Source organism: Hypomesus nipponensis, chromosome 23 (assembly GCF_054491055.1).
Source record: "Hypomesus nipponensis isolate SF chromosome 23, ASM5449105v1, whole genome shotgun sequence".
NCBI lineage: Eukaryota > Metazoa > Chordata > Actinopteri > Osmeriformes > Osmeridae > Hypomesus > Hypomesus nipponensis.
In genome coordinates this window covers 15,903,357-15,931,155 of record NC_140383.1, presented here as the reverse complement: position 1 = coordinate 15,931,155, position 27,799 = coordinate 15,903,357, and the positions used below count along the sequence as shown (strand labels likewise).

The following is a 27,799-nucleotide window of genomic DNA, read 5'->3' as shown; positions in this document are numbered from 1 at the left end:
ATCTATTCAACTTTTTTTATATCACTGATTATGTTTCATGACTTTTTCAAACCGTTTCTGAGATTTACACGGGTGTTTACGAGAAAGCCCAGAGGGCAGACCGAATCGCTTAGAGCAGAGGGGAGCTTCCCAGATAGCAAAAATCAGATCCGTAAAACGGACTCGGGCCGGTGTCCAACGGCACAATGGGCCAATACCGGCGTGGATCCGTTTTACGGATGTGGTTCACATCCGGGCCGACACTGGGCCAGTTCCAAAACGGCAACGATTATTTAGGTTATATTCCCCATATATGTTAGTTAATGCTCAATATAGTTCTCAGTAAGAAAAAAGAAAAAAACGAAGATTGTCAAATAAAAAACTTTTAATTTTCAAGCCATTAGTTTAAATATATGTACATTCTCAAAAATGTTAACATAACAAAAAACACAAATTTATAAAAATACAAATAATAACAAACAAACATCTTTCATTAAATCAAATCAAATGCATAAAAGGAAGAAAACCATGTCCTAGTTTAATGATTCACTTTAACAATACTAAATGCACACGTAAAACAGGAATGAACAATGAGTTAGTCGGAAGACACAAACTTTAAGAGGTCTCCTTAGCCATCGCCGTCTTTGCGGCCGCCTCCCCGGTCAGATGCCAGGTTGAACCATCTGATGGCGCAAGAGTCAATCTCACTGTCCGGTGCACTCGGATGATTCTTCCTTACAGCTTCTATTGAGGGAGTTTGTCCATCACTTAATAAACTGTCATTAACAGATATTCTGAATGTTCCACTTATTCCAGCTAATTCTCCATTGTTTTGACAGCTACTTCACTGTATTTTACAATACTTACTAATTAACAGAGTTCTCGTGAGCATTTCTTTGAGCATTTTTTGCCATTTACTCCTTTCCAATTACTTCTTTTGGCCACTGTGTCAGAGAAAATATTTGATAGAACATTCCAGGATATTCTCTTGGTGTTCTGTCCTCCTACAGCACCAAGCGCAGAAATCTGACAAGATAAAAAAAGGTTTCTTCTTGATCAAAAGACAAAATATTTGCTACAATTATGCACAGTTTTGTTGGCTCATGAAATCAGGTCTAAAAATGTTGTTTTGTGAACTCTATGAAGTTTGCAATTCTGCATCAAATGCTGGATTTATCTGAACAGAACCCTGCACTCAAAACCAGTTAAACCAGTGGTTCTCAATCCTGGTCCTCAGGACCCCCTGCCCTGCACGTTTTAGATGTTTCCCTCCTCAAACACACCTGATTCAAATTAATGCGTCGTTATCAGGCCCATTTATTTGAATCAGGTGTGTTGGAGCAGGGAAATATCTAAAACATGCAGGGCAGGGGGTCCCAAGGACCAGGATTGAGAACCACTGAGCTAAACAATATTAACATCCAGTAGACTAAACAGCAGTGATGGATGTCGCTTTAAAGGTGATGATGTAAAAAGACGATGATGATGATGATTTTATTTGACCATTTTGATATAAAAACATGAACAGCATTCTGTCACACATTAAAATACATAAAATAGCCAGGGATAGACACAAAAAAGCCCGAAGGCTTATTTCCATTGTGGTCCCTGTACACAAAACATACAAGACAATGAAGTTGTTGGCTTTATACCATGTTTTGCTTAGCATGAGAATTCCTTGAGTCTTTCAGCCACTCCTCCAACTCCTCCACTTCAGACATGGTGGCCAGTGGGAAACTCATATTGTCTGGCATCTCAGCCACTGGAGTTTCTGTACCCACTCTTGCAGCAAGACTGTTGACAGCAGCAGCAAGTTGCATTTGCTGCTGCTTGATGTGTTCCAGCAGGGTCAGGATGTGCAGCTGAGCCGCTACAGAAAGCGTTAAGAAACAATTAAAAGTGTTACTTTTAGCTGTTACATGCTATTCCTCTCTTCATCATCTATCCATCTATCATATGAAGTATGATATATATTAGGGGTGTCAAACCCTGGTCCTCGAGGGCCGATGTCCTGCATGTTTTAGATGTTTCCCTGATCCAGCTCACCTGATTCGAATGAATTGTCCTTATAACAACCCATTTAATTGAATCAGGTGTGTTGGAGCAAGGAAACATCTAAAACATGCAGGACAGCGGCCCTCGAGGACCAGGGTTTGACACCCCTGAATATAGTTTCAACGAGCACATAATGTAAGTACAAATATTTTTTCATATTGACTTATTTAACCATCTATATGGTCGCAGTCTGTTTTAAAATGATTGTACCGGAGCAAGGAACAGGTCCAGTGCCGATCTTCCCCAATCTAAAGCTAGGGACGAAAAGGTGGTCTTGGCCATTTTCTGACAGAGGGGTGGCAGAGATCTGGCACACAGGACTTGAGGGCAGACGCGTAGGGGTGTCAACCAGTGACATTGGAGCTGAGGACAGGTAGGTAAATTGAGCACATTAAGAACAAAGACATTTGATAAGACCTGTGATATGAAATTGTTTATTGAAGTAGGCCTACCTGTGTCACAACCACGGTCAGATTGCCTCCTCGAATCTGGACGATGTCCAGCAGAGAAGTGGTGTGGAGGACTTGGAAGCATGTAAGGTGGAGGGCTAGGGACAAGTGGTGCAGGAGCTGTAGTATGCCTCGGGCCTGGCAGAGGTCTAGTAGTGGTCTCGCAAACTACACTGAGAGTGGGTGGAGGAATAGGAGGCAATGGAGTGGAGGTGCGTCTTCTCTTCCTCTCATCTGCCTCATTGTCAGAGTCTGTATCACCAAAAATGATCCTAACAAGCATAGCAAAACAGCTAACAATCTGGTATGTGCAACATAAAAACTAGTTTAGAATTGAACAACATTGGCTAATTACTTATCCTAATTAAAAACATCATCTGTTTGTAACTCTTAAGTGTTACAGATCAGTGAGGCCCTCAGATTTTCTCTTACCTTGGCTTCCTTTTTCTTTTCCTCATAATCACTTGTTCCTCGTCATCTGTTTGCAACTCTGATGTGTTACAGATCAGTGAGACCCTCAGCTTTTCTTTTGCCTTCATGTAGTCACCTGATAAAAGTTTTGAAAATCTGAATTATTAGTAAATAATAAAATGTAAACTTTCAAATATTTAATGATTTAATCATTTCAATGCCTTATTAAGTTAACTTTCTAAATGGTTCCGTACCAGCTCTTAAGAGGACTCTAACATCATACTGTTTCCAGTCTAGTCCTGGTTCCTCCCGTTTTTGGACAGCTCTATTGATGCGTTCATCACTTCTGTAGTTTGGCCACCAAGTCACACCATCTTCAAACCACGAGTCTGATATAATGTTTACTGTTTTTGTTTCAGTAAGTTCCACAACTATATACATCTGAAAAAGAAAATACTACGGATTAAAATTAGCATTATTTCATAATTTCTTTGGAAATAATAACCCAAAATGTTTTCCATTCATTAATTGTCTGTCTTTGTAGTCGTTTGTATTGTTGTTATAGTCTGACTTTCAACACGTTCTGAGTGCACTTATTGTAGTTAGTTTCTGTATGTCTTACCAACCATTTTCGTTGAAGATACTTACATCATTAAAATTCACAAGTATCCAGAACCCTTTCTAGGCCCTTTTTCATTTGGAGTAAATGTGCTGTTTTTCTGTTAGTCTGGCAGTCATTTGTCTTATCATTAGTCATTGGTCTCCCACTACTCAAACTCCCCACCCTCCCTCCTTATACCCACCACTCCAACTATGCCCTGTCACTATGCATGTGTAAAAAAGGCATGACAACAAACCTATCTTTATAAGGTAAGAGGACACACTTAAAAGAGATGTCTGACACTTTAGCTACCTTAAAAGGTCCTGTTGGTTGAGACACAATAAATGTTCTAAGAAAATCTGAGCCCACAACATTGGCTAATTACTTATCCTAATTGAAAACATCATCTGTTTGTAACTCTTAAGTGTTACAGATCAGTGAGGCCCTCAGATTTTCTCTTACCTTAAAAGAACTTTTCAATTTTTGAGAAAACTTTGAATACTACATAAATTCCTTCCACAGATTGAGTGATGTTATGTAAAACACAGATATCTCTGCCTATAGCAAAAACATTATCGCCTGTGGAAACTTTCCCTGTCCATTTTTAGTATGTAGCACTCTGTACTGTGCTTCAGCTTGAAGGCCATCAGGAACAGGTCCAACATAATGTTGCCTTCTTAGACCCTCACGACAACCAATGCTGCAGATCTTTTGAACCTCTGATAACCTTCTTACTACCTGAGCAAGAGGGAATTCAGGCTTTCTAACACACCTCTTCAGTTTATGAAGGTAATTTTCAAATGGAAAAGCAGAGATAGTGTCCAAACAACCATGCACATCTGCATCTGCAGACAGGTGGACCAAGGAATGGACATTATACACTAAGGCATCTCTGCCGTACAGCTCCCCAAAATGACTAACAAATGTGGTGAGCAGCGTGTTTGCATATGTACTATACATAGAGCAGAGCTGTGGACTGACAAGGATGGAAATACCTGTAGATAACAACATAAAGTTGTTATATAAATTACTGTCTAAATATGGTTCCAGAACAACAGGGCCTGTATACAAGAGAAATTGTCTGAACCAACGATCTAATTCTCGAAGGGATCGTGGTTTCCTTGCAAACTCTGCTGGTATATACCTACGCATCTGAGTTAGACTTTCTGAAATCCTGTCAACAAGACTAGAGGACAAACGAAAAATCAGAGGGCCCCTCAGCCAAATGTTTAGCAATCGTCGCATTACACCTAAACATGCAAGGTGCATGTAATCAAGGGGAAACCGAGTTACCATACCAACATCTAAATTAGAAAATCCATGAGGTCCTTCATGGTGATGATCCTCATCAGCTCTCTCTGAAAATGATGAGTCAGTCCGTAACATGTAATTATTTAAAGGGTAAGTCATTCGTCTGTTAATGTAAACACCTGGCTGGGAACATTTATCACATCCGTGATATCCATTGTGAGCCTTTGTGTTTTTTACAAATGCCCTAGCAGGTGTATCACACACAACAGAAACCAGTTCAAGGAACACTTTTTTCCCACTGAAATCAAAACCTCTCTGTAGCTGTTGTACTCACATGTGAAGTCTCGCAAAAATTCTTCAGCTGGATAAGGGTTTTTACTGCCACGAAAAATGCCTATGACAACAGGTTCCTTCATTGGAACACTAAACAGAAGTCCTAAAATAGGCCAAAACTGAATATTTGTGCTTTTAAACAGTGGTAACCCATCAATATTAATCTGCAGCTTGAATTTAAAGCCATCAGCAACATTGCGTGTATGTTGAGATAAGGTGTTACGAAGCGCTGCCAAGATACCTGTATAATGATACAACCCACCACATTTTTCTTGTATTTTGTAATTAACTTCTGTTTGGAGGACAGTCCTAGCATCTTTTGGCAGTTCTGGGTGGTACACCCTCAACAGGGTAAGGAGGGCTGTGAGCGCGACCAAAGAAATACTGAACTGTACAGCCCAATTGGCTAAGCTGCCCAAAAGGCTCACATGCTCTTCATCAGTGTCAGCATCAGACTCTGAAACAATTTCTTCTCCCCCCCATTCTATGTCTGTGTGATGGTCATCTGAATTGTCATCCTCCACTTGAGGAGTAACGCTAGAGTCACAATCATGGTTGCCATCGCTGTCATAGGTGTTGTCACATGGGTCTGCCCTGTTTTCTACCGCCTGTTCTGTAAAATGAGAGTCGTCTGCAATGTCATGGAGTCGTTTTTCTAATGCAAAGCGTGCCCTCCGCCTGACTCCGGAGTCTGTTAATGGAGGTTGCCTCCTTTTCATCTTCTCTCTAAAATAGATTCTGACAGAAATACATGTGTTAGGGTCCATCTGGGGTTTAACCCCAGCCCTGTACTGATCTTTATTTCTTTTTTTCCACTGTATGTGTGTGTATCAGACATTTATCTGAATAACAACAAAGTTAATACAAAAAAACAAACAAGTTAACACTTTTTACTCATTGTTTCCAAGGGATGCCATAAATATTGTAATACATTGTATGTTTGTGTGTTTGACTCACCTTCCTGTTGTGCTGAAGACGTGATGTGTGACTTTCTGTTACAGTATTCCAGGTAAACCTCAAACTGAAAGAACATTTTTTACATGATTAAGATCATGTTTTAACAAATGAATACAATCAGATATTATTTCTCAGATCAGAATCAACTAATTAAGTGCCGTTCCAAATTATATGGTGAAATAATAAAAACTATGGAAAGTGCATGATTTTTGATTGGCCGATTGACTCTGAAAACTAGCTATTCACAAGCGACAACTTGCTTCTGAATGGTCATTTCAAGTAATTGACAGTTGCCGTTGCCAATGCTCATCCATATCCTGGCTGGCTAAAGATACTACTGTAGTGTAGAGCTACACATGAGCAACGGATAGCGACGTTGAAGAGAACTGGGGGGTGTTCCATCAACGTCGCTAACGCAAGTCGCGCTAACACGAATAAGTCTCACTTGGGCAAACGTCAACTTAGACTTAAGCCTGAAGCCGTTCCACTAACGTTCCGTTCCACTAACAGGCAACGCTAATTCAAGCTAGACCTCAATAAGCTTAGACTCTGCAGCCCAGATCAGGCGATCGTCGAAAAGAGGAGTTATGTCGCAAAAAGCAAAGCGTAAAGCAGCAGAAAGGTGTTGTTTTAGCAGCGTAAATTGATTTTTTGAGTTTTTTTTTGTTGTCCCCAAAAAGGGCAATGTTGCCGCAATTAACATGGCAAGGGAGATCAACTTGTCAAACCATTACGACCGTTAAAATGCGTATATTGTAGACCTACCAAATCTACTTAACATATATAGCCTAAATATATGCATTTAGGCCTACTGATAATTAGCGTAATTTGATGAGCTGTCTGAAACCGTTCTGACAGGCTAGCCTATGGCCAATATTCTCAACAGGAGATTGAGAATAATAGCCCAAAAAAGAACGTGGGAGCAATTGAAGATTGTAGGATAAAATTCAAAACACTGAAGAAAGCCATGGTTAATTGCACTTGATGTGAGCTAATAATGTTTTTGTCTTCACATCTTGAATAAATTACTTCAAAATAACTTTGCCACACGCATTTATTAACTGATAGGCTAAATGCTGAGCTTTAAGATAAAAGGGAAAGATAACCATGACTAAAATAGGGATTCACTGACTTTTTAGATCAGAAGGTGACCCAAACTGCACACTTTGTTTGGCAGAACAGTTATTTTAAATTGCTCAGCATGACTAGCATTATTATATCACAAGTAGGCTATTTCCAATTAACATAGTCTGCCTCCACAGATCCAGAGGGGGCTTGGACAGAGATAGAATAACTTTTGGAAATCATGCCCTACTGGGAACATTAGGGGAGACTGTTGGGCACAGCATCTAATTGTCTTCTTTGGAAAGGGCAACATGTGGGACACTGTCATGTAGGGGCAGCATAAAGGGCACTTCATAACAGCACCCTTTTCCATTGGAAGTAAGGGCATGGGAACAGTCCAATTTAGGCCATTATATAAGGGCACCATATAGGGTACTGCATCACAATTTCTATACTATAAAGGAACTCATTAAGACATGTTTTTACATTTATAGAGGGCACACTGTCATTTATTGTGTGGGGCATCCTGCAGGCACTCAAGCATATTTCACAATGTGAATGGCAGACAGTAGGGCACTTGGTCTAATTTTTGCCACTCTGGGCATTTTAGGAACACTTTCAACCATGGGGGCACCAGGCAGTCACCCCCTGAGTCTTCCAATGGGCCTGAAAACACCCATGGGGACAGTATATTACACCTATAATATTCGGGAAGCCAGAGGAGAGGTAATAGAGGCTTGTCAACATATAGGCTACTTTAAACAATGAAAATACTTTATACAATTGAATAAAAAGTCTCCTTGATTCTTTGTGTTTCACGATTACCTGAAAAACTGATGATAATATTCAGGTACTGCTTGGAGCAAAGTATAACCTTCACATTTCCTGGCATAGTTCAAGAACGTCCCACATGCAAAGACATAGACAGATGCAGACAGACTGAACAGTGTCAAGGCTTGGCTGCAGTGGGTTTGCTTCCTTGTGTGATTCCAGCAGACTACATAGTCTAGGCCTACCTACATAGACTGCAGTCTACTACCCTCCTTTCTACTATTATAGTCTACTCTCCTTTCTATTACTTTCTACAAAGGATGGTAGGCTGCTCTTATGTGTTCATTGCCATCCTTAAGAGTTGCTAAAGTGTTATTGCACAGTATATATATATATTTGTGTATATATATATATATATATATATATATAATTAATGTTTTATTTTATTTAAGAATGACAATTAAATCTATCTAGATAAACTATGCTGGGCATGCTGAACCTATACATCATCCACAGATACTGGTCAGGGAAGCATTACTTCTGTCTCTGAAGACCCTTGGGGCTGGTGGGATAAACGCTCTTTGTCTAATCTGAGCACCTTCATCCACCACAGGCTTGTCAAAGAACGGATACGCCATAATTGATTGTAACTTGTCTTGAGGCTCTGCTTAGTTTCTAAGGCCTTATTTTATGTCAATTAACCAATGGCTTTTGAAAACAGATAAAGTGACATTATTTCTTAACTTGTTATTTTATATTATTATATTTTTTGGAGATGGAGTAGACCTAAACACGAGAATCATTCATGTCTGCACTTCAAAAAGTCTGAATTTACGTTCCCGAACACGGACTAAAGTGCTTTGCGCGCAGGAATTTACTCGACGGAACTGTCTTTTGAGATTCTGTTTCCGCCTGTTTGAAGTTATTTGCAACACATTTTAGTTTAGCTTGACTTTTAGCCTGACATGGATCAGGCTAGCCCCGATCCTTGGTTACGTAGCTCGAACTAGAATAATCCACCTTAATGGAACGGAACTCTCGCTAAAGTAAGTGTGACTTGGCGAAATAAGTCTCGCTTTCCCTTAATCGACGTTGATGGAACACCCCCCTGTTCAACATCGAGGTAAGCGTGATAATATAATAATATAAATAACATTACTATGTGCAACAAGTCATATTTAATTAAAATGATGGAACACAGTGTATTTGTTACGTTTGTGTCGTAGCTCGCAAACTATGGCAAATCTGGCTAATGTTCCGTTAGTAGTACTGAGCTAGCAACAGCAGACAAAGCTAGAGCTAACTTGTACAGTAGTAGCTCGAGCTACTACTATAGCTACTGGTTTATTTTATAGCAGTTCTCTCAGTCGTGGTTTTACAATAGCTTTTAAAATTGTAGAATGGACCGACCAATCGGTTACTATATATATATATATATATATAACAATTAGCTACTGGTCTATCCATAAAGAGGCATGCCGGGCCAGTAGAAGTAGGCTAGCTTAGCTCTAACAATTTAACAGAGCACACCACTGGATCGTATTCGATGTATATTGCTAGCGCCATCTAGCTACAGCAGCTAGTATACGCACTGTATAATGAGATGGTTAAACTTACATTTAGTCATTTTTAGTTACAAGAATATTATAAACTTGTATCTACTTACTCAACGTTACTTTTCAAAAGCGGGTACTGTATCGTTAGACCACCTAGTTTGCTGAAATGTCCTCTAACAAACTGCCTAAAATAACGGCTTTTGTCCGAATGTTTAGCCACAAATTCACGAGACGGCCATCTCGTGCCATCAGCTTGCCGCTTGTTGATTATAACTGGACAAAAACATTTACAGTACTTGTTTGTACTGTTTAAACGTTGTTTATATATACAGTTGGGATGTAGAGTAATAAACGAGGTCTATCGGTATACTGCAAAAGTAGCGTTAAATACTTAACTGATAGTTGCCATGCACTTCTAAAAGTCTAACAGCAAATGTCAAATTATGTCAAAAATACCTTCAAGTCATGAGCTAGCTCGGATATTTAACCAACTTAACACCTCCTTAATTACCAGAGTAGGCCTGTTGGATTACTCCTCCTCTTCTAATGTTATGTTCTGATTGCCAGTGGGTTGTTGGTTATGGTGACTCTTATTTAGCATGTAATGAGCAAATCTTTAACATGGTTATGGCAAGATGAGTTTAATGTTCTTGTCTGTTTCTGTAAGAGCATCGGCTAAATGACTAAATGTACTTACTACTTTTATTTTCCAGTGAGCAGAGCGTTGAAGATTCTTCCTGGTGATCTGCTGCCCATCATCAACAGTGTTGGGGACTTCTGTGTGCTTCTTCTTACCTCCTGCTATGACAACCATTCTCCATTCCACAAATATAGCTGTTGTCTCTACTCATTTGTCAATTGTGTACAGCAATCAAGTGCCAAGAGGGTGTGGGTTTTCATTCAAACAACCACTATACCAGCTGATTTTACAATTGAGTTGCTGCTCTTTATTAAACGGGAGCCACAAAGTGAAATCAGATGGTGTAGTCGTGCTTGGTTACATAAATGTTTTTTTAGCACGGTAGGCAATTTGGTGACAACCTGGCTGGTGTGTCACTGACTATCAAATGTTATCAATCCATATAGCCTCCCTATTATAATTGCACATCCTCATTACAATTTCCATAGGGCTCCTCTCACAAGCTCCGCTAAGGATATCCCTCCTGGAAAATGCACATTCCTGTTTGTTAGTTCAGATTGTCAATAAATCTGCCATCTTACAAGTTTAATGCAGTTGACTGGCTTGATATTGCACAGGTTTTGCATCCCTTATGTAATGTTATATATCGCATCAATTTGCACACACCGCAACACTCATGGGAATGTAAAAATGTTTGTTGGTGGACACATGTACTTGCATGTTCAATGGAAGAACATTGTGATCAATAAATGGCCATCAAAACACAACGATGACTATAAGGAGTCTGTGATTTCAACTGCCAGCTACGGAGTGGCGTAAGGTAGAAGAAAGCATGTCAGCTAGTTATAGGCATAAACTGTTTTAAGTCTAAATAGCAGCCCCTAAGTGGCTTTAAGTTTTAGGCTTAGCCATTATACATAAACTGACTTTTTAATCACACATTGTGGTGCTAATTGTGTGTTATTGTTTAACCACCCACATGTGGCTGCACAGAGTTTGCCAACCATGGTTTCTGATGTTGTATTATGGTGTAGAATGGTGTATAATTGGCCTTGTGTATATCAGGGTGAAGGCTATGAATGCAGGTAGGCCTATGAGTGTGACCATTGACATTGTTTTACAATACAAAGTGTAGCACTCAATGAGGGTTACGGAAAATGTTCTGATGACACAGGTTATTACTGGATAAGAGTCGGCTAAATGACAGTTATTAACGTAGGCTAATAGACTATTAAATATTCAAGCTGTCTTTTAACACTCGATGTCCAATACTTTTCATGTCTGGGAATGTGTTAAAGGTGTTTGAAACTAGATTAAGACTTCGTAAATGACGAGAATAGACTGAGCAAATTTAAGTGTAAAATTAATGATACAGAACTGTCCGAATCCGTTCCAAAAACGGTCCAGTTCCGTAGAATGATACTAAGAATGTAGCATTTGTATCGGATCTGGAACGGATCTGGAACGGATCCGCAAAACGGATGCGACTGTTACACGGATCTTCCGGAACCCAGCCAGATCCGGCAATCAGCGAGAAGGGTCCAAATGCAGTGCTCCCTCCTCAGGCCCCTCCAAACCGGAACTCTCTCCTCAGGCCCCTGAAGCCGGAACTCTCTCCTCAGGCCCCTTTTTTCATGTGTATCCGAGGTATTAGTGCCACCGCTGGTCGGAGGATACTGTAGGCTATTTATATTAATAGGCTAATTTACATTGAACTTCGGTTTTAGCATAAGTCAATAGTGTTTAACAAAGCGGAAATTAGCATTGCGGCTAGCGTTAGGTACAGAGTTCTAAATTAACACCCTCCAAATGCGGGCTAAATTTCATTTTCATAATAAAAACTCGCTAGCCAGTTTGGCCGGTGATAGCATAAATGAGGCATTTCATCAACGATACATAAGGCTATGTTCTCGGCATGGTTATTGTTAATTTATCCCCCTGCAGTAGCCTAAGTTTCCCATGAACACCGTAATCCTACGTTATTGGAATATGGAATATATGTTTAGTGCTATTACACATCTTTATGATTGAAGTGGTAATTGATGAAGCAACATTTAACATAAATACAAGGATGGATATTGATTTCAGATTAAGAGAGTAGTGTTGTTTGTATTATCAACGTTAAAAAATGAATTATTTCAGAGCCGGCTCTTGTTGCCGTGGAAACAATAAACAATAACACGAGCCAGCTGTTGCTGCTGCAAATGACCAACGGAAAAAATGTGATATTCTATAATGACCACTAGATGACGCTAAACTGCCAAACCTATTTTCTATGCTTGCCAGGGTTAGAACAGTGATCATGTTTGTAATGTTAGCAATACGTAACGCTAGCCGCAATGCTAATTTCCGCTTTGTTAAACATTATTGACTTATGCTAAAACCGAAGTTCAATGTAAGGTAGCCTATTAATATAAATAGCCTACAGTATCCTCCGACCAGCGGTGGCGCTAATACCTCGGATACACATGAAAAAAGGGGCCTGAGGAGAGAGTTCCGGCTCTAGGGGCCTGAGGAGAGAGTTCCGGTTTAGAGGGGCCTGAGGAGGGAGCACTGCATTTGGACCCTATTGCAATCAGCTGCTATCTGGGTTCGGATGTCGTTGAAAATATATTTCTAGTTTGCCAGCATTGCCACGATTTTCGCTCTTCATGCTTCGTTTTTGGATCAATAGATAGCTAATTTTGTGCTGGTTGTAGACAGTTGTCTGTGGAATCCAAAAGACTTACACATTTGTTCAGAGCCCCACGAAAGCGAGACAAAGTCCAACTCTCGCCCCATAGAATCCAATGCAGATGTGGTGACAAATTCGTCACAGAAAACAAAAAATAACAAGATTTATAAACTGCCGTTATAGTCGTATTTCTGAACGCACAGCCATATAAAGGACATCTCTGGTTTCTGCAGAGTCTTGGGTCTCGGAAAATATCTTTATTTTTTGTATTGGACGTATAGTTTTGCATCTAGGTTAACTTGTTTGAGGTGTGGATTCTTGCTAAATTTCTGGTAGTCTCTGCCTTCAGCGCATTAGCAGCCATAGCTGCACCATCACCGTGAAAACCACACAAACAAGCGCCAGTCTCTTACACAGGTGATTGGTATTAGCTGATTAGTGGAGACACAAGACAAGCGATTCAGTCAACTCGTCTCATTAAAAGACTAAGAGCACCACAACACAACTACTACCACTACTGATCATACCTGCCAACATTTGACTAGCAAAATCCGGGAGATTTCGGCGGCGGGGGGCGGGGCCGGTGTGGGGGGTGGGGGTCATGGATGGCAGAGGCGTAAACATTTTTTTGAGGGATGTTGTGCATATAAGTAGCTATTTATAGACAACGTTTGTATTATGTAGTCTTCAGTATATAAATAAATACACAATAACTGTATTCATTAACAAAAAACTTTTTTTTTTTTTATGATGTATGTATTCACAATGAATGTATTCACAATCACTTATTTATTATTATAACAACTAACTATTGCAATAACTTATTATCAATTCATGACATTTTTTAATACAACAAAATCATTCTCATGAACATGAATGTACAATGAACAGTTGATGCAACTTGCACAAGTCTTAAAACTACTGTTTTGTTTATTAACAAAAACTATTTATTTTATTTATTATTATGTATGTATTCACAATCACCTATTTATTATAACAACTAACTATTGCACTAACTTATTATCAATTCATGACATTTTTTAATACAACAAAACAATTCAAGAATAAATAATCAAATTAAATTAAATAATTCATTAAAAAAAACATCAAAGAAACAGTTAATGTAACTTGCACAGGTCTTAAAACTACTGTTTTGTAGTGTTGTAAATGTAGGTGGCTGACTTGGCTGCCCTAAGTGTTTTTTTAGATGGGGTGTACTTTGAAGCAGGCTTAGTGAAGTTAATTTTGCAAGATAAGAGAGCACACAAAGTGCTGTTATTCAAGCTGGTTCTATTTTCTGTAACAATTTTTTTAACCATACTGAAAGTCCTCTCTGAGGAGGCATTGCTGTGTGGAATGCAAAGCAATGCCTTCATCAGCCTAGCCAGCTGACTGAAGCGCTCATCTTTCCCTACAAGGCCCCAGAATCTGTCCACTCTGTTCCTGAGGTAACTCCTTGCTGTCTGCAACCTGGTAGTCAGTCAGTTCCTCTCTCAGCTCATCAGGATCAAGTCTCAGTTGAGGAAACAAGCACCCTAGCCTTGTCACTACACAGTATGAACAAATTTGCAAACATCTTATTAGTAGGGTTACTTACAAAATGCTGAATGTACTTAATTCTTATTAAAAATCTTTGCTCAGTTAGGTGACTTAAAAGTCTGAAAGTTTTTTTTTTTTACAAAAACATGATCATTTGAAGGGTAGGCAAATGATAAAACAAGAAAGTCAACCTGTTTCAGGAGAGAGGTCTAGGCGAGAGGCTGGGTCCAGCACGTCCAGGTCTTTAAGCAGTGGAGAATCTAGGGGGAAAGCCTTAAGCATCTTCCTTATGACTTCAACGTAGAAGGCCCTGACTGTCCTAAAAACACAATTGTGACAGGATAACACAATATATTAACCAGGAATCCCAAAAAAATACAAATGAAGCATCAAGGTATCGTTATAACTGAAGCTATAACTTACTGATATATTTTCGTCATTGTAACCGAGGGCAGTTCCTCTTTTTCAAGGAATGCTCTGGCCTCAGCTCCAATGAAGAGATCCTAATTTTTCAGCTGGTGTTCCTGACTGAGTGACACCTCTCTGACTGGAATATTCGCAATTAATCTTGCCGGGAGAATGTAGCCCAAATACCTCTTCACCAGTCTTGTCATTTCATTGTGTAGTTTGTGTATCAGCACCCCCTCTCCCTTTTGGTAAAAATGGGTAACATGGATTAGAAATGTAATGTGAAAAAACTATTTCATGTGTATATATAATGCTAGATGTCCAACATTCATCCTACCTACCTGGAAGGCAGTGTTGAATGTAACCAATGGCTTGAGAGCAGCACTCAGAAACAGGAAATCGAATTTGATCTCAGGATCATTAAGGTAGTCTGCCAGATCCCTAACTTTAACACTCGTCTCATCCTCATAGCTGTTGAAGTAGGCCTGAAGAGCTGGCCACTGATTTAACATTCTTTGAATGCACGTGTGGAGGCTCAGCCATCGCGTTGTGCAGTATCTGAGCAGCTTAAGTTGGTCTGTGTCTGTGAACTCCACAAACTCTTTGTAAAGCTCATTTCTCTTTGCACTATACCAGGAAACACAAATAAACAAATATGGACAATAGTAAGATGTGATGATAAAATAGCCTAGTAAAGATAAACCAGGTCATCAAATACTCCAAGTAAAATTACCAAGAATCTCTCTCAAGCTTCCTTTTTTTCTTTTAAACTCACCTTTTGTCAAAGTGGGAGTATACCCCGACCAGCACATTTTCCACTGGGGCCTTCATGGCCTTGATGCCACAGCCTGTGGCAAGTTGTGCAAGGTGGCATACACAGCCCACATCCTGGATGTGAGGTTGCTTGGCTTTTAATTTAGTGATTACTGAATTGTGCCTTCCTTTCATAACATTGCAGTTGTCTGAGTTGAAGGCCACCAGGTTGTCCCATGGAATTCCTCTGGTTCTGTCATTAGACAAGTGCATTTGTTGAAAACATAGGATACAAAGAAATTGAACTGAGCCTTAAGTGCATTCCACATCATTCCCTTGCTGAACTTTTAACTTGTTCAGTGACAATAAAGATTACTCTGATGTTATATAAATCTAAATCGCCAATAAACTTACGTCAAAGAGGTTGCCAGCTTCTCAAAAACGCTGTCTGCTGTTCCCACGTTGCAGACTGGCATATCAATAAATTTGGTGACAACCTCAAGACTTATCTCGTCATATTGGCGAGCCAAAATGACAAGTTCCTTTTCTTTTTGAAGTGTGGTGGACTCATCACATAGCAGACCAAATGGCTGGGTCTGGCAGGTGGCTGTCACCTCATCATTGAGCTCTGGGGCAATGGCACCTAAAAAAAGAAATAAGTAACAGTGACTTTCAAATACTACTACTAATGTTTTGTTTTAATTATGCAGGTGCTTTGGGACTATCTGCAACCAAACAGGGGCGTAATCTATAGGGGGTGCAGCAGGTGCGGTTGCACCTGGGCCCGTGGGTATTGGGGGCCCGTAGTTGTGGGCATTAGACATATCTCTACGTCAATCTAAATAGTCTGAAGGCGAAATATGTGCGCGGGGCGAGGGGGCGTGGCAGCGGCGGTTATAAACATGAAAAGAAGGAGACGGGACTGTAAAATGTTTGGGAACCACTGCCTTATGCCACTGACTAGGGCCCGTCGTAACTACGGTATGCCACTGAACCAATAAAGGAATACACCACCGTTTTATGGAAATTGTGAGAAAAAAATGATAACTTACCTTTAAGAAGTTGGGTGGTCTTCGTTCTCCCGGACGAATACTTTTTGGCAATTGCGGAGTCCGGGAACATCGTTGCCACAGTGGTTGAATATTCGTCACAAAATGAAAATGAGAGGTTGTTTTTGGCAACCAACATTGCCATTTTGAGTTCAGCCTGGAGCACTTGATCTTGTTCGATCTGTCCCTTGTTGATAAAACCCGAGATTGCCTGAGTGCCCTTTTGTGCCTCGGCAGCACGGACATGTTTCTGAGACTTTAAATGTTGACAGACGTCATTCCTACCGCCGTGCCCTATGTTAAAATTAACACGACAGGCTTTACAAAAAGCATGACTATTATTCAGGTGACTATTTGATATGCCTTCAAACTCTTTTGTCCAACACGACTTAAATGTACACATATATTTAACTTTCTTCGCTGGTACACCTGCTTCTGCCATTTTTCCGTCACTTTGAAAATATCAACTGAAATATCAACTTTTCGCGGCAATAGCTTGCGCAGAAAGATCAACTGCGCAATAGAATGTAGGTTGTCAGATTGACAAATTGGTTGAAAATGGTTTATTGTATTGTGTTTATTGTACACAGAATGCGTTGATCGGTCAAGGCTGACGGATTCCCATTCAAAGTGAATGGTAGGGGGCATAGACACTTCGCAAATCCACTCAGACGTACTTTTCAGTTACAATAATTGGGTTTTTACATTGTACAGTGTCTATTTCTCGGTAACTTTCAAAAAATATAATCAAAGAAAAGTCAAACAAACAACTTTTGGGTACAAATACGACCATCTACGGAGTTTTGGTCCGCCATCTTTTTTTTTTTTGAGCTTCGCGCTATTGAGAAGTGACCATAAACGTGATCTGATTGGCTACAGCCTGTGCTGTCGTATTTGCACGAAAGGCATTTGATTGGCTGACGCTCGCGTTGCCTATCATGATTACGTTGCCTCTCATGATTGCGTTTCATACATGATCTGGCAACTTTAGAACATTGGACACACATTTTGATTTGATTATAAATAAAATAAGTTTGGACATCCTGAAATACGGGAGATTACCGGGAGAAATGACAAAACGGGAGGGCGGCGGGAGATGGATCAGAAAACGGGAGAAACCCGGGAAAAACGGGAGAGTTGGCAGCTCAGCTACTGATACTGCTATATATATTATGCCACACTACAACTACTAATTCTGAAGATGCTGCTAATATCTCTTTTGCCAACTATGCTAATGGTAGGCTACTGTTTTGTTCTACTACGCCACCGAGTGCGTTCACTTGACTATGAGAAACCCGATAGCTATTGTCGGTTTATGCCAATAATAGTATTGCTCCGTTTACATGTGTAATTAGTAGGGATGGGCGAACGATGCCTTGTGAAGCTTTGGTGGTTTCTTCCGGATTGCTCCGAACGAAAGAGCCGAACTATTGGCGCATTGAAATTGGAGAGCACAGTGACATCTAGTGGTCAGCTAAAATTATAGCAGCCGTTTAAACCAACTGAATGCGATGTACCAGTAGTTTCTGGCGGTACTTAGCCTCGTTAATTGGTGGCCAAGCCGCGAAGCGGCGAAGCCACATAAGTGATTCTACCTTTTCTTCTTATTATTATTGGGGATAGTCCCCTGATCCAATTCACAAAGTTTCATGTCCCATACTTGGGCACTCTAGCGGCACCAACGGGTCAAAGTTGGACTTGTGTTTACACACGCAACTTTTGAACCGTATGACCCATTTTCAAAAATGAGATACCGTTGGATTCCCTGGATCAAGCCGAGTTAAATGCACCCTATGACGTCAATTTCCGGTTATATAGAGTTTCCGCTATTTCCGGTTTTATCAAAAACCTTTGAAAGCCTACTCCTCCTACAATTCTTGTCAAATCTTCTTAAAGATTACCAGAGATGATCTTCAGACTAAGCCGCACAAAAGTTATGGTAGAGCATTTTGATCCCCATAACCGTTTGTCCGTGACAGCCAATCAAAGTCATCAGGAAAGCCACAAAACAGGAAATGAAGTAATATCTCAGCAGTTCTTTGAGACAGTGACACCAAATTTGGTATGCCTACTCGGAACCTTATTCTGAGGATGTCCTCCAAATATTGTGTCATGTGACTAAAAGGGGGCGTGGCCGGAAGCATAAACGTGTTTTGGCTAATAACTATTTAAGTGTTTACCTTAATAAAGTAATTTATTTGTCTGTTGATGGATGAGTTATCAAGCTTGACCATCGATAATATTTCAAAACAACCGAATTGACGCGGCCGCCATTTTGGATTTAATGGAAAAGTGTAAAAACCTTTTACACGCCCCAAATTTTGTCCGATGTTTACAAAATTTGGCACAGATGATTTTCAGACCAAGCTTCACAAAGGTGTCGGATGGATTTTCCATTTTCGAAACCGTTTGTTCGGTAGAGCCGATCAAAGGCGGCGGCGAAGCCACAAAAGACACGTTAGAGCGTAACTCAGCAACCATTTTAGCGATTGTCACCGAACTTGGGTTCCATCGTTCCCAAGAGGAGCAGAGGAGGCCTGTGGTGTTATACCAGAAAAAAAACACTTTAAACACTCAGTACTTTGGAACGCAAACAGATATTTCAACCAAACTTGGTGTGTTGCATGAGTGCAACAGGTTGTTGTGACTTAATTGTTGCGCAAGTGCTATGGAGGCCATGTCCTGCTCTGGACTGCTTGGCCCCTCCATTGCTGCTTGCAGCTATATTTATTATTATTATTATTATTCCGCCATGGGTGTCTATGGCAGCCCCCATAAGCGCTTGGTCGAAAGTTTTGAAATTTGGCACACTCATTGGGGATAGTCCCCTGGTCCAATTCACAAAGTTTCATGTCCCATGCTTTGGCACTCTAGCGCCACCAACGGGTCAAAGTTTGAGTTGTGTTTACACACGCAACTCTTGAACTGTATGACCCATTTTCAAATTTTGTCCAATGTTTACTCAATTTGGCACAGATGATCTTCAGACCAAGCTTCAAAAAGGTGTCAGATGGATTTTCCATTTTCAAAACCGTTTGTTTGGTAGAGCCGATCAAAGGCGGCAGCGAAGCCGCAAAAGACACGTGAGAGCATAACTCAGCAACCATTTGTCCGATTTTCACTAAACTTGGGTTCCATCGTTCCACGAGGGGCAGAGGAGGCCTGTGGTGTTCTACCAGAAAAAAAACAGTTTGAACACTCAGTACTTTGGAATGCAAAGAGATATTTAATCCAAACTTGGTGTGTTGCAATAAGTGCAACAGGTTATTGTGACTTAATTGTTGCGCAAGTGCTATGGAGGCCATGTCCTGCTCTGGAATTTTGGCACACTCATTAGGGACAGTCCCCTGGTTCAATTCACAAAGTTTCATGTCTCATTCTTTGGCACTCTAGCGCCATCAACGGCTCAAAGTTGGACTTGTGTTTACACACGCAACTTTTGAACCGTATGACCCATTTTCTAAAATGAGGTACCATTGGATTCCCTGGATCAAGACGAGTTCAATGCACACCATGGCGTCAATTTCTGGTTCTACAGATTTTCCACTATTTCCGGTTATATCAAAAACCTTTGAAAGCCTACTCCTCCTTGAAATTTTGTCAAACCTTCTTCAAAATTACCAGATATGATCTTCAGACCAAGCCTCACAAAAGCTAACACATGGTTTTCTGATTTTCGAAATCGTTTTTCCGGTACAGGCAATCAAAATGTGCCGTTAGGCAAACAAACCGGAAGTTGGGTTGTATCTCAACAAATCTTTGATGGATTCACACCAAACTTGCTGCGTGTACTCGTTACCCTCTTCTGAGGATGGCTTAAATGTTTACTGGGTTATTTGACTGCTTGGCCACCTCATTGCTGCTTGCAGCTATATTTGGAATTGGTCAGATTTGGTATCCCATTGGTAATTCTGCAGAATTTATTTTTTCATACAGTTACAATTTGTCAAGAATAAACATTTTTCAATGGTCGCAGTGTTTGGAGGAATCCGCCATTACTGCTTGCAGTTATATTTATTATTATTATTCTTATGACTGGGTGTCTATGGCAGCCCCCATAAGCGCATGGTCGAAAGTTTTGAAATTTGGCACACTCATTGGGGACAGTCCCCTGGTCCAATTCACAAAGCTTCATGTCCCATACTTGGGCACTCTAGCGCCACCAACGGGTTAAAGTTGGACTTATGTTTACACACGCAACTTTTGAACCGTATGACCCATTTTCAACAATGAGATACCATTGTATTCTGTGGATCAAGCCGAGTTCAATACACACCATGGCGTCAATTTCCGGTTATATAGAGTGTCCGCAATTTCCGGTTTTATCAAAAAGCCTACTCCTCCTACAATTTTTGTCAAATCTTCTTAAAAATTACCAGAGATGATCTTCAGACTAAGCCGCACAAAAGTTATGGTAGAGCATTTTGATCCCCACAACCGTTTGTCCGTGACAGCCAATCAAAGTCATCAGGAAAGCCACCAAACAGGAAATGAAGTAATATCTCAGCAGTTCTTTGAGACAGTGACACCAAATTTGGTATGCCTACTCGGAACCTTATTCTGAGGATGTCCTCCAAAAATGGTGTTATGTGACTAAAAGGGGGCGTGGCCGGAAGCATAAACGTGTTTTGGCTAATAACTGTTGAAGTGTTTACCTTAATAAAGTAATATCTTTGTCTGTTGATGTATTGTGAGATATCAAGCTTGACCATCGATAATATTTCATAACAACCGAATTGACGCGGCCGCCATTTTGGATTTAATGGAAAAGTGTAAAAACCTTTTACACGCCCCAAATTTTGTCCAATGTTTACTCAATTTGGCACAGATGATCTTCAGACCAAGCTTCAAAAAGGTATAAGATGGATTTTCCATTTTCAAAACCGTTTGTTTGGTAGAGCCGATCAAAGGCGGCAGCGAAGCCGCAAAAGACACGTTTTTGTGACGAAAAGTGAAGCTAACGGTGGCTAACTTGCTAGCCACGGTCACTGACGCCACTAACGTCACTAACGTCCCAGTCACTGACGCCACTAACGTCACGAAAACTCGCGTCGCATTAGTTTAGCAGCTCGTTAACTTCTGGGAGATGGCTAGGCTTAGGCTAACTTCTTTACAGCAAGGCAGCTACAGAAACGCCACAAACAAAGAGGCCTGGGTGATAACTATTTGCTCATTTTACTTTGTGATATGACACACAATTGTGATGTGTAATGTACAATATAAGGTAATATTATTAAGGAAGTACATCTACTTTCGGAAACGGTAGTCTACAATTTCACTGAAGCATTAGCATCATGACATTAGCCTCTGTTGCCCGGGCAACACATACTACTGCTGTCTATGATGCATCTGTTTTCAATCGTTAAAATAAACATTCCTCACAAATACATTTTCGTTGTAGGATTTATTATGACATTAGATTACAACTAAACGATTTGTTGGTGAAATTATCATTACCTGTGGTTTCAAACCAGTGTAGCTCACTGCAACGCTGTACTGTAGCCTAGTCTAGAAGAACGCTAGTAGCGTTAGCTAAAAAAAACATCTCTGTTAACAGCTCGTACAGTAGGATGTCAAACGGCGGCTCATGTTTGGCACTACACCTTACTTCAAAAGTCTTTCAATAGGTGAACCTATCTGACTAGTGACTACTAACCTGAACTCCATCGCCACAGCCTAAACTTTGTCAATCTGTTCATGAAAATAATTCATTTCAGCCTAGACCGTACAACGGAAGTAATGTTAAATCGAATTAAACCAACGCAATCGCTACCAAGACAGGCTAGTAAGTAGTAGTAGCCTACAATTTACCGGGGCAGCTTCTCCACACAGCAGGGCTATATCGCATTTTGCCTTGTTACTGACAATGATCGCTACCACTGACATTTTTATGAATGAGTGATTTTCCCCTAACTAAATGTCAAGCTTATTCACGTTTTTGGGGGCATATTTTCAGTTAGCAGATGGTACTATTTTTATCGCGATTCCATCTGAGATAGCTACTGCTGGTACGTCGTTGTTAAAATAAGCTTCAAAGGGGGTTCTTTATTGATGAATGAATGCAATATGAGTAGGCTAAATGCCTGAAAATATCACGAGAAGTTAAAAACTTGCAATGACATTTAAGTCATAGAGATTAGGTCAATTTTTACACCGGTCTGCCAAATGTTTTTGTTTTACATTGTGATATGAAACACGTTTGTGAAATGTAGCTAGCTAGCTAGCTACATATGATAGCTCTATAGCTACTACGCTGATATATTAGAGCTAAGCTAGTAGATCTACTTTCGGAAACAGTGGCCTGCTATTTCACAGAGGAGTTAGCTCTAGCTGTTACCCCAGCACATCTGCTACTATCTGCAGTGTTACCAAGTGTTAGACTTAGCTACAGCTAACTTGCTACCTTGTTAGTCTTCCGTTCCAGACCTCTTCTGGGAGGTACTGTACAAATCGTCCAGCCACCAGCTAGTGCCGTAGTGATAGTCAGTTAGCTAAAAAAAATCTAGCTAGTCTAGTCAGCTTTGTTGTATTTGGTAGAATACAAAGTGATTATTTAAAGTCAAGTAGCTAAGTGAAATGTTCGGTTTACACATAACAACAGACCAGGATGGTTTACAAAGATGCCTTTTCCATTCATACGTCTGAGCTTACTTTTAAATAACAGAAAACATTAATATATGGAGTTTAGATGGTTTTATGAATCAATAAGTCCTACACCAGCTTGCGATCCACTTGGGTCGGGAGTCGGGACCCACCACTTGAGAAACACGGTCTTACACATAATTAGACTAACTGTAATATTAGACGTCCCATAGCTTACAATTGACCCTTTAAATATAGCAAAGATGGGTGTTGATTTTTTAATCCTTAATGTATTGTGTAAAATTAGCTACATTATGCTGATGTGTTTCTAACCCGGTGCAACAGGTGCCCTGAGAGAATTAAGGAGTTGAAGAAGCAGATGCTGTGTCTTCCTCTTGTTGGGCAACCAACAAGTTGTTTATCTGATTACAATTTAATAACTTACCTAGCGCTGCATCTTCATGAGCTACATTTGGCCTCCTTCTCTTCCAACCAACCAGTATCACCTCTCCTCCATCTGAGTGATGCATGTAATTTTTACAAACTTATTATCAAGGGAACACAATGGTCAGAACTGCAGTTATACACTTAAATGCTTTTTTAAATATGTAAACACCAGAAAACTATGGGCAGCTGGGGCAGCCGCAAGCACACCCTCACAATTTCCCCAGAAATTGTATGCTCTCTAGTTATTATTCTAGTACCATGGAAGTCAATGGCAGCCCATAGACCCCTTCGATAACTTTTTGTAAAATTTGGCACACTCATTAAGGACAGTTCCTTCTATACCTACACCAAGTTTCATGTCTCCCATTAGACCACTCTAGCGCCACCAATGGGTCAAAGTTGGACTTGTGTTTACACACGCAACTTTTGAATCGTATGACTCATTTTCAAAAATGAGGTACCATAGGATTCCCTGGATCAAGACGAGTTTAACGCACACCATGGCGTCAATTTCCGGTTATATAGATTTTCCGCTATTTCCGGTTTTATCAAAAACATTTGAAAGCCTACTCCTCCTACAATTTTGGTCAAATCTTCTTCAAAATGACCAGAGATGACCTTCAGACCAAGCCTCACGAAAGTTATCGAAAATAATTTTGATCCTCACAACCGTTTGTCCGGTACAGCCAATCAAATTCGGCAACAAAGCAACCAAACAGGAAATTGGATCAAATCTCAGCAAATATTTGAGATATCAAAACCAAAGTTGGCACATCGGTGGAAGACACTACATCATGTTACCATGTGAAAAATGTACTTAATATCTTAAAAAATGACTGATATAAAGCAAATCGAATTCATATATATAAATAATGCTTTAAACATCCACCGGTCTAAAACGGATACTCTGATACTATCACTAGTTCATATGAAGACTCTTGAGAATGTTTAGTATTCAAATCTGAAAAAAAGTTGAATGTAAGATGAAAAGTAGATTTTTAGTGAATATTTTAAATATACATGCTTGGCTAACTTCTATAGCTTTTTTGCAAAATCCTCTCTCCCCTCCTGCTGCCCGCGCGTGCTCCAAATTCCCACACACTCAGCCTTCCCTTGACACACGTGCGGGCTTGACAAGACGCACACGCAACATTGCAAGAGAGAGTGGGCTGACCAAGCCCCCACTCGTTCCTTCGTCTCTAGCAAAGGTCTTGTGGATGTTGATGGTATTGCATTTCCGATTTTGTATGCCATGGTAAAAAGGTCTCCAAATCATTAAACATTGATACTGAAGGCAAAGAAACACTTTAACAAAAGCTGATATTGTACGTTTTGCATTTCCGATTTTGTATGCAATGGTAAAAAGTTATACAAATCCTGAAACATTGATATATATATATAATAACAGCAAATAACAGCTTTATTTACCGTTTCGGCATCTCCCACGGAATATAAAAACATGCCACTTGCAAAAAAGCGCAGTGCCACACAGACCATCTGTGGGATGGTAAGAGCATGGCTTCGCCCTGTGCGGTGTTGAATTTTGGGACCCAGCAGTTTGCACAAATAACGGATCCCATCTCCAGAAAACCTATATCTCTCATGCAGGTACTCATCCGAAAAAGCTAAAGGGTCAGATCTGTCCCGAAACGCCCAACAAGGGAAGCTTCTGCAAGAAGACCATCCCCTAAGTTGCGAAAGATCAGCATTTCTTCACCAATGCCTTTATGTTGGCTGCTTCAACATCAAGTGCAATTCTCCCTGACTGCAGAATGATGTTTCTGTCTTCAAAGGATTGCGGTATTTTCTTCCAGAAAGTGAGAAGACCGATGGCTTTGAAAATTCTTCAGGTTCGGCCTCTGATCTGGCTTCATTAGTTAAGCTGCATCTAGCAAGGATGCTATCCAGGGCCTGTATCATCGATGGTAAGTGATTTGCAACAGGTTTAACAGCCGCTATGCGTGCACTCCAGCGGGTATCGGACATGCGATGAAGTGAGCAGCCAGTCTTTTCTTTGAGAATGGCCCATTGTTTGAAATGTTTGAGCAACATTGTTATACAGTCTGAAACGAATACTGCTGTGTATGATATTTTTGTGCATAGGGAGAGAAGCACTGCACCCCAATATGGTTAAGCGGAAGAGATACACCCAAGGAACGTTCCTGTTTGTCTTAAGCATCATGCCTTGCTAAACTGTTGAGCCTTTGATGTCTTACAAGTGCATGTATGAAGAGCAGGTATAGCAAAGTGTCATCCAAAGGTCACAGACTCTCACCTCCACATGGGGGAGGTGGAAAGTCTTGTCTCCATCCTGTAACTTGTTCTGAACCATGTATATAAGAACTGCCTATTAATGTAAAGCTTTAAGCAACTCTGTATTGACACAGAATTGTTTCCTTGAAATAATTAACCATAGAACCTTCTTTGAACCCAACGACTCTGAGCTTTTTGATAAATAAATATAACCAACACCCATCGCTCTGGGCTGGCACTGAAGATACAATACAAGCGATTCAAACAGCCAAACAATGTTGAAACCTCTGGAAATGACTCTGCAGCATGTACACCAACGAGATTCAGAGTATGTGAGGCGCAGGACGAATATGTAGCAAGTGGGTTTATTTTCCTTATTTCAGCCTGGACCCCTTTAACTTTACCAGACATATCTGCACCATTGTTGAACCCCTGGCCTCTGCAATCTGCAATATCAATGCAGTGCTCCTCTAAAGTCTTCAATATAATCTCTGACATTTCATGGCCAGTCTTTGCACTAAATTCTTTGAACTGCAGGAAATGTTCAGTTACATCCCACAGATCATTCTCCTTCTGATAAACACCTATTTTTGATTTATTAAATGTATTTTTATTGAGCTTTTTAAACGCAAAGACAGTACGCATCCATAACACTGGGACAAGCAAACAAACACACAACACCACAAAAAAAAAAGAAAAGAAAAAAAGAGAAAAGTTCCAGAGTGGTTAGTTAGCTATACAGTAAATGAAGTACATATCTTATTCAGAGCCAAGGTGCATTGTCATCTGTTCTACATATAAAAGGAATGGACGCCACGCCACATCAAATTTCCCCACTGATCCATTTATAGTGTATCTCATTTTTTCAATCTTAAGAAAAAACATGACATCACAGATCTATCTGCCAAAGGAAGGGGGGTGGTCACTCTTCCAATTTAAAATAATAAGTCTCCATGCTAAAATGGAGGAATAGGCTATACTATGTAATTGTGGCTTTTGCAGAGGGAGATCGTCTGCCGGTACACCAAAAAGTCCAATGAAAGGACAGGGATCAATAGTTAATCCTGAGATTAACTATTGAGATTAAGATCCTAAATTTTTAAAGGGGCAATTGACAGTTTTTTAGGGGTATTTCACAATGTTCCTTAAGGTCTCCAAATCGGGTATGTAACATTGGTTAGGTTGAAAATGGCCCGGGTGCTGTTCTATGCCCATTGACAGATCCTCTGAAATGTTCCCGGGAAAAAACACTAGCTTTTCTCCTTTTATGGTATGCTCATTAATATTTAGATGAGCTGCACGCTGATTGGTTGGTTTTCAAAGAGTGAAGCTGGGGAGCAAAAACGCAACACGGCCAACAGCAGCACTCGCTGAAACACCGAAGTTGGAGACTTAAAAACGTGCAAATAAATCTATTGTGTCTACACAACACTGTTTTCAACAGATTGACTATATATAATTTGAAATGATAACATTACTTGTTTCCACTTCGGTTGTTGAAGCAAACTGGATTGACTTGGGTGGGTAGAACGTTAGGCTACAGCTTAGCAACCAAACCATATCCTGATTCTACTCGGCTTTCGTTTGCTAGCTAGCTCTAAATAACTTGCTGAAAAATAACATGACCAAGTTCTGGACAAACATGCATCTTGAATTGTAGATTTACATTACACAGGTTATTTATTTGAATGAAACACAGTCAGGAACATGAATCAACTTTAGCCCCATTGCCAATAAACTAGGCTAAATTATCACACATTCTACCTATGCTCTTGCGTTAGCAAGCTAAACTTGTTTACATGCCTACAGTCTAGGTGTTACAAGTAAAAGTTACTAGCAATGCTACCGTATCCTGTATCAAGCACCTGCCTTTCTCCAGTTATTTCAAATAGATTTTCTAGACAGGCGTTAGCAATAAGCCAGACTGCTGTTTGTTTTCTGGCTATTTTTCGGAAACTTCACTTCTAATGCCGACTACAGCTAGTCTAGCTAGAGTCATTTGATGTGTGTAGAAACTTATTTAGCA

The 27,799-nt window shown here is 40.2% G+C and overlaps 2 protein-coding genes and 1 long non-coding RNA gene across 5 annotated transcripts; 1 reads left to right on the top strand and 2 right to left on the bottom strand.

Moving 5' to 3' along the window:
• Window positions 1–356: 356 nt before the first annotated feature.
• LOC146234377 (uncharacterized) lies at window positions 357–9,796 on the bottom strand. 3 transcript variants are annotated; one of them, XM_084688064.1, is made up of 10 exons: window positions 9,539–9,790; window positions 6,037–6,100; window positions 3,543–5,817; window positions 3,149–3,335; window positions 2,916–3,030; window positions 2,487–2,755; window positions 2,245–2,397; window positions 1,632–1,849; window positions 847–1,005; window positions 357–723 (listed from the first exon to the last, which is right to left on the bottom strand). In XM_084688064.1, exons 4-9 carry the CDS (start codon window positions 3,333–3,335, stop codon window positions 850–852), a joined length of 1,098 nt encoding a protein of 365 aa, XP_084544190.1. In that variant the 5' UTR covers window positions 3,543–5,817; window positions 6,037–6,100; window positions 9,539–9,790; the 3' UTR covers window positions 357–723; window positions 847–849. The 3 variants fall into 3 exon arrangements, with proteins under 3 accessions (XP_084544190.1, XP_084544192.1, XP_084544191.1); XM_084688066.1 differs by lacking the exon at window positions 3,543–5,817 and having other exon boundaries at window positions 9,539–9,796; XM_084688065.1 differs by having other exon boundaries at window positions 3,149–5,805.
• LOC146234376 (uncharacterized) lies at window positions 8,802–10,835 on the top strand. The gene is made up of 2 exons (XR_014741533.1): window positions 8,802–8,995; window positions 10,142–10,835. It is a non-coding gene; the product is annotated as an uncharacterized LOC146234376 (long non-coding RNA).
• A 2,629-nt stretch (window positions 10,836–13,464) lies between these two features.
• LOC146234375 (E3 SUMO-protein ligase KIAA1586-like) lies at window positions 13,465–17,587 on the bottom strand. The gene is made up of 7 exons (XM_084689309.1): window positions 16,495–17,587; window positions 15,857–16,085; window positions 15,465–15,695; window positions 15,031–15,316; window positions 14,705–14,931; window positions 14,473–14,600; window positions 13,465–14,289 (listed from the first exon to the last, which is right to left on the bottom strand). The coding sequence occupies exons 1-5, from the start codon at window positions 16,931–16,933 to the stop codon at window positions 14,785–14,787; spliced, it is 1,332 nt and encodes a 443-aa protein (XP_084545435.1). The 5' UTR covers window positions 16,934–17,587; the 3' UTR covers window positions 13,465–14,289; window positions 14,473–14,600; window positions 14,705–14,784.
• Window positions 17,588–27,799: the final 10,212 nt, after the last annotated feature.

Excerpts from the sequence above, each read along its gene's own strand:
- LOC146234377 (XM_084688066.1), bottom strand. The coding sequence starts at position 3,335 with ATGTATATAGTTGTGGAACTTACTGAAACAAAAACAGTAAACATTATA. Across the intron at positions 2,756-2,915 it reads AAAAGAAAAAGGAAGCCAAG|GATCATTTTTGGTGATACAG; the intron begins GTAAGAGAAAAT and ends TATGCTTGTTAG. Across the intron at positions 1,850-2,244 it reads TGGACCTGTTCCTTGCTCCG|CGGCTCAGCTGCACATCCTG; the intron begins GTACAATCATTT and ends CGCTTTCTGTAG.
- LOC146234375 (XM_084689309.1), bottom strand. The coding sequence starts at position 16,933 with ATGGCAGAAGCAGGTGTACCAGCGAAGAAAGTTAAATATATGTGTACA. Across the intron at positions 15,696-15,856 it reads AAGCTGGCAACCTCTTTGAC|AACCAGAGGAATTCCATGGG; the intron begins GTAAGTTTATTG and ends GTCTAATGACAG. Across the intron at positions 14,932-15,030 it reads CATTCAACACTGCCTTCCAG|GGAGAGGGGGTGCTGATACA; the intron begins GTAGGTAGGATG and ends TTTTACCAAAAG.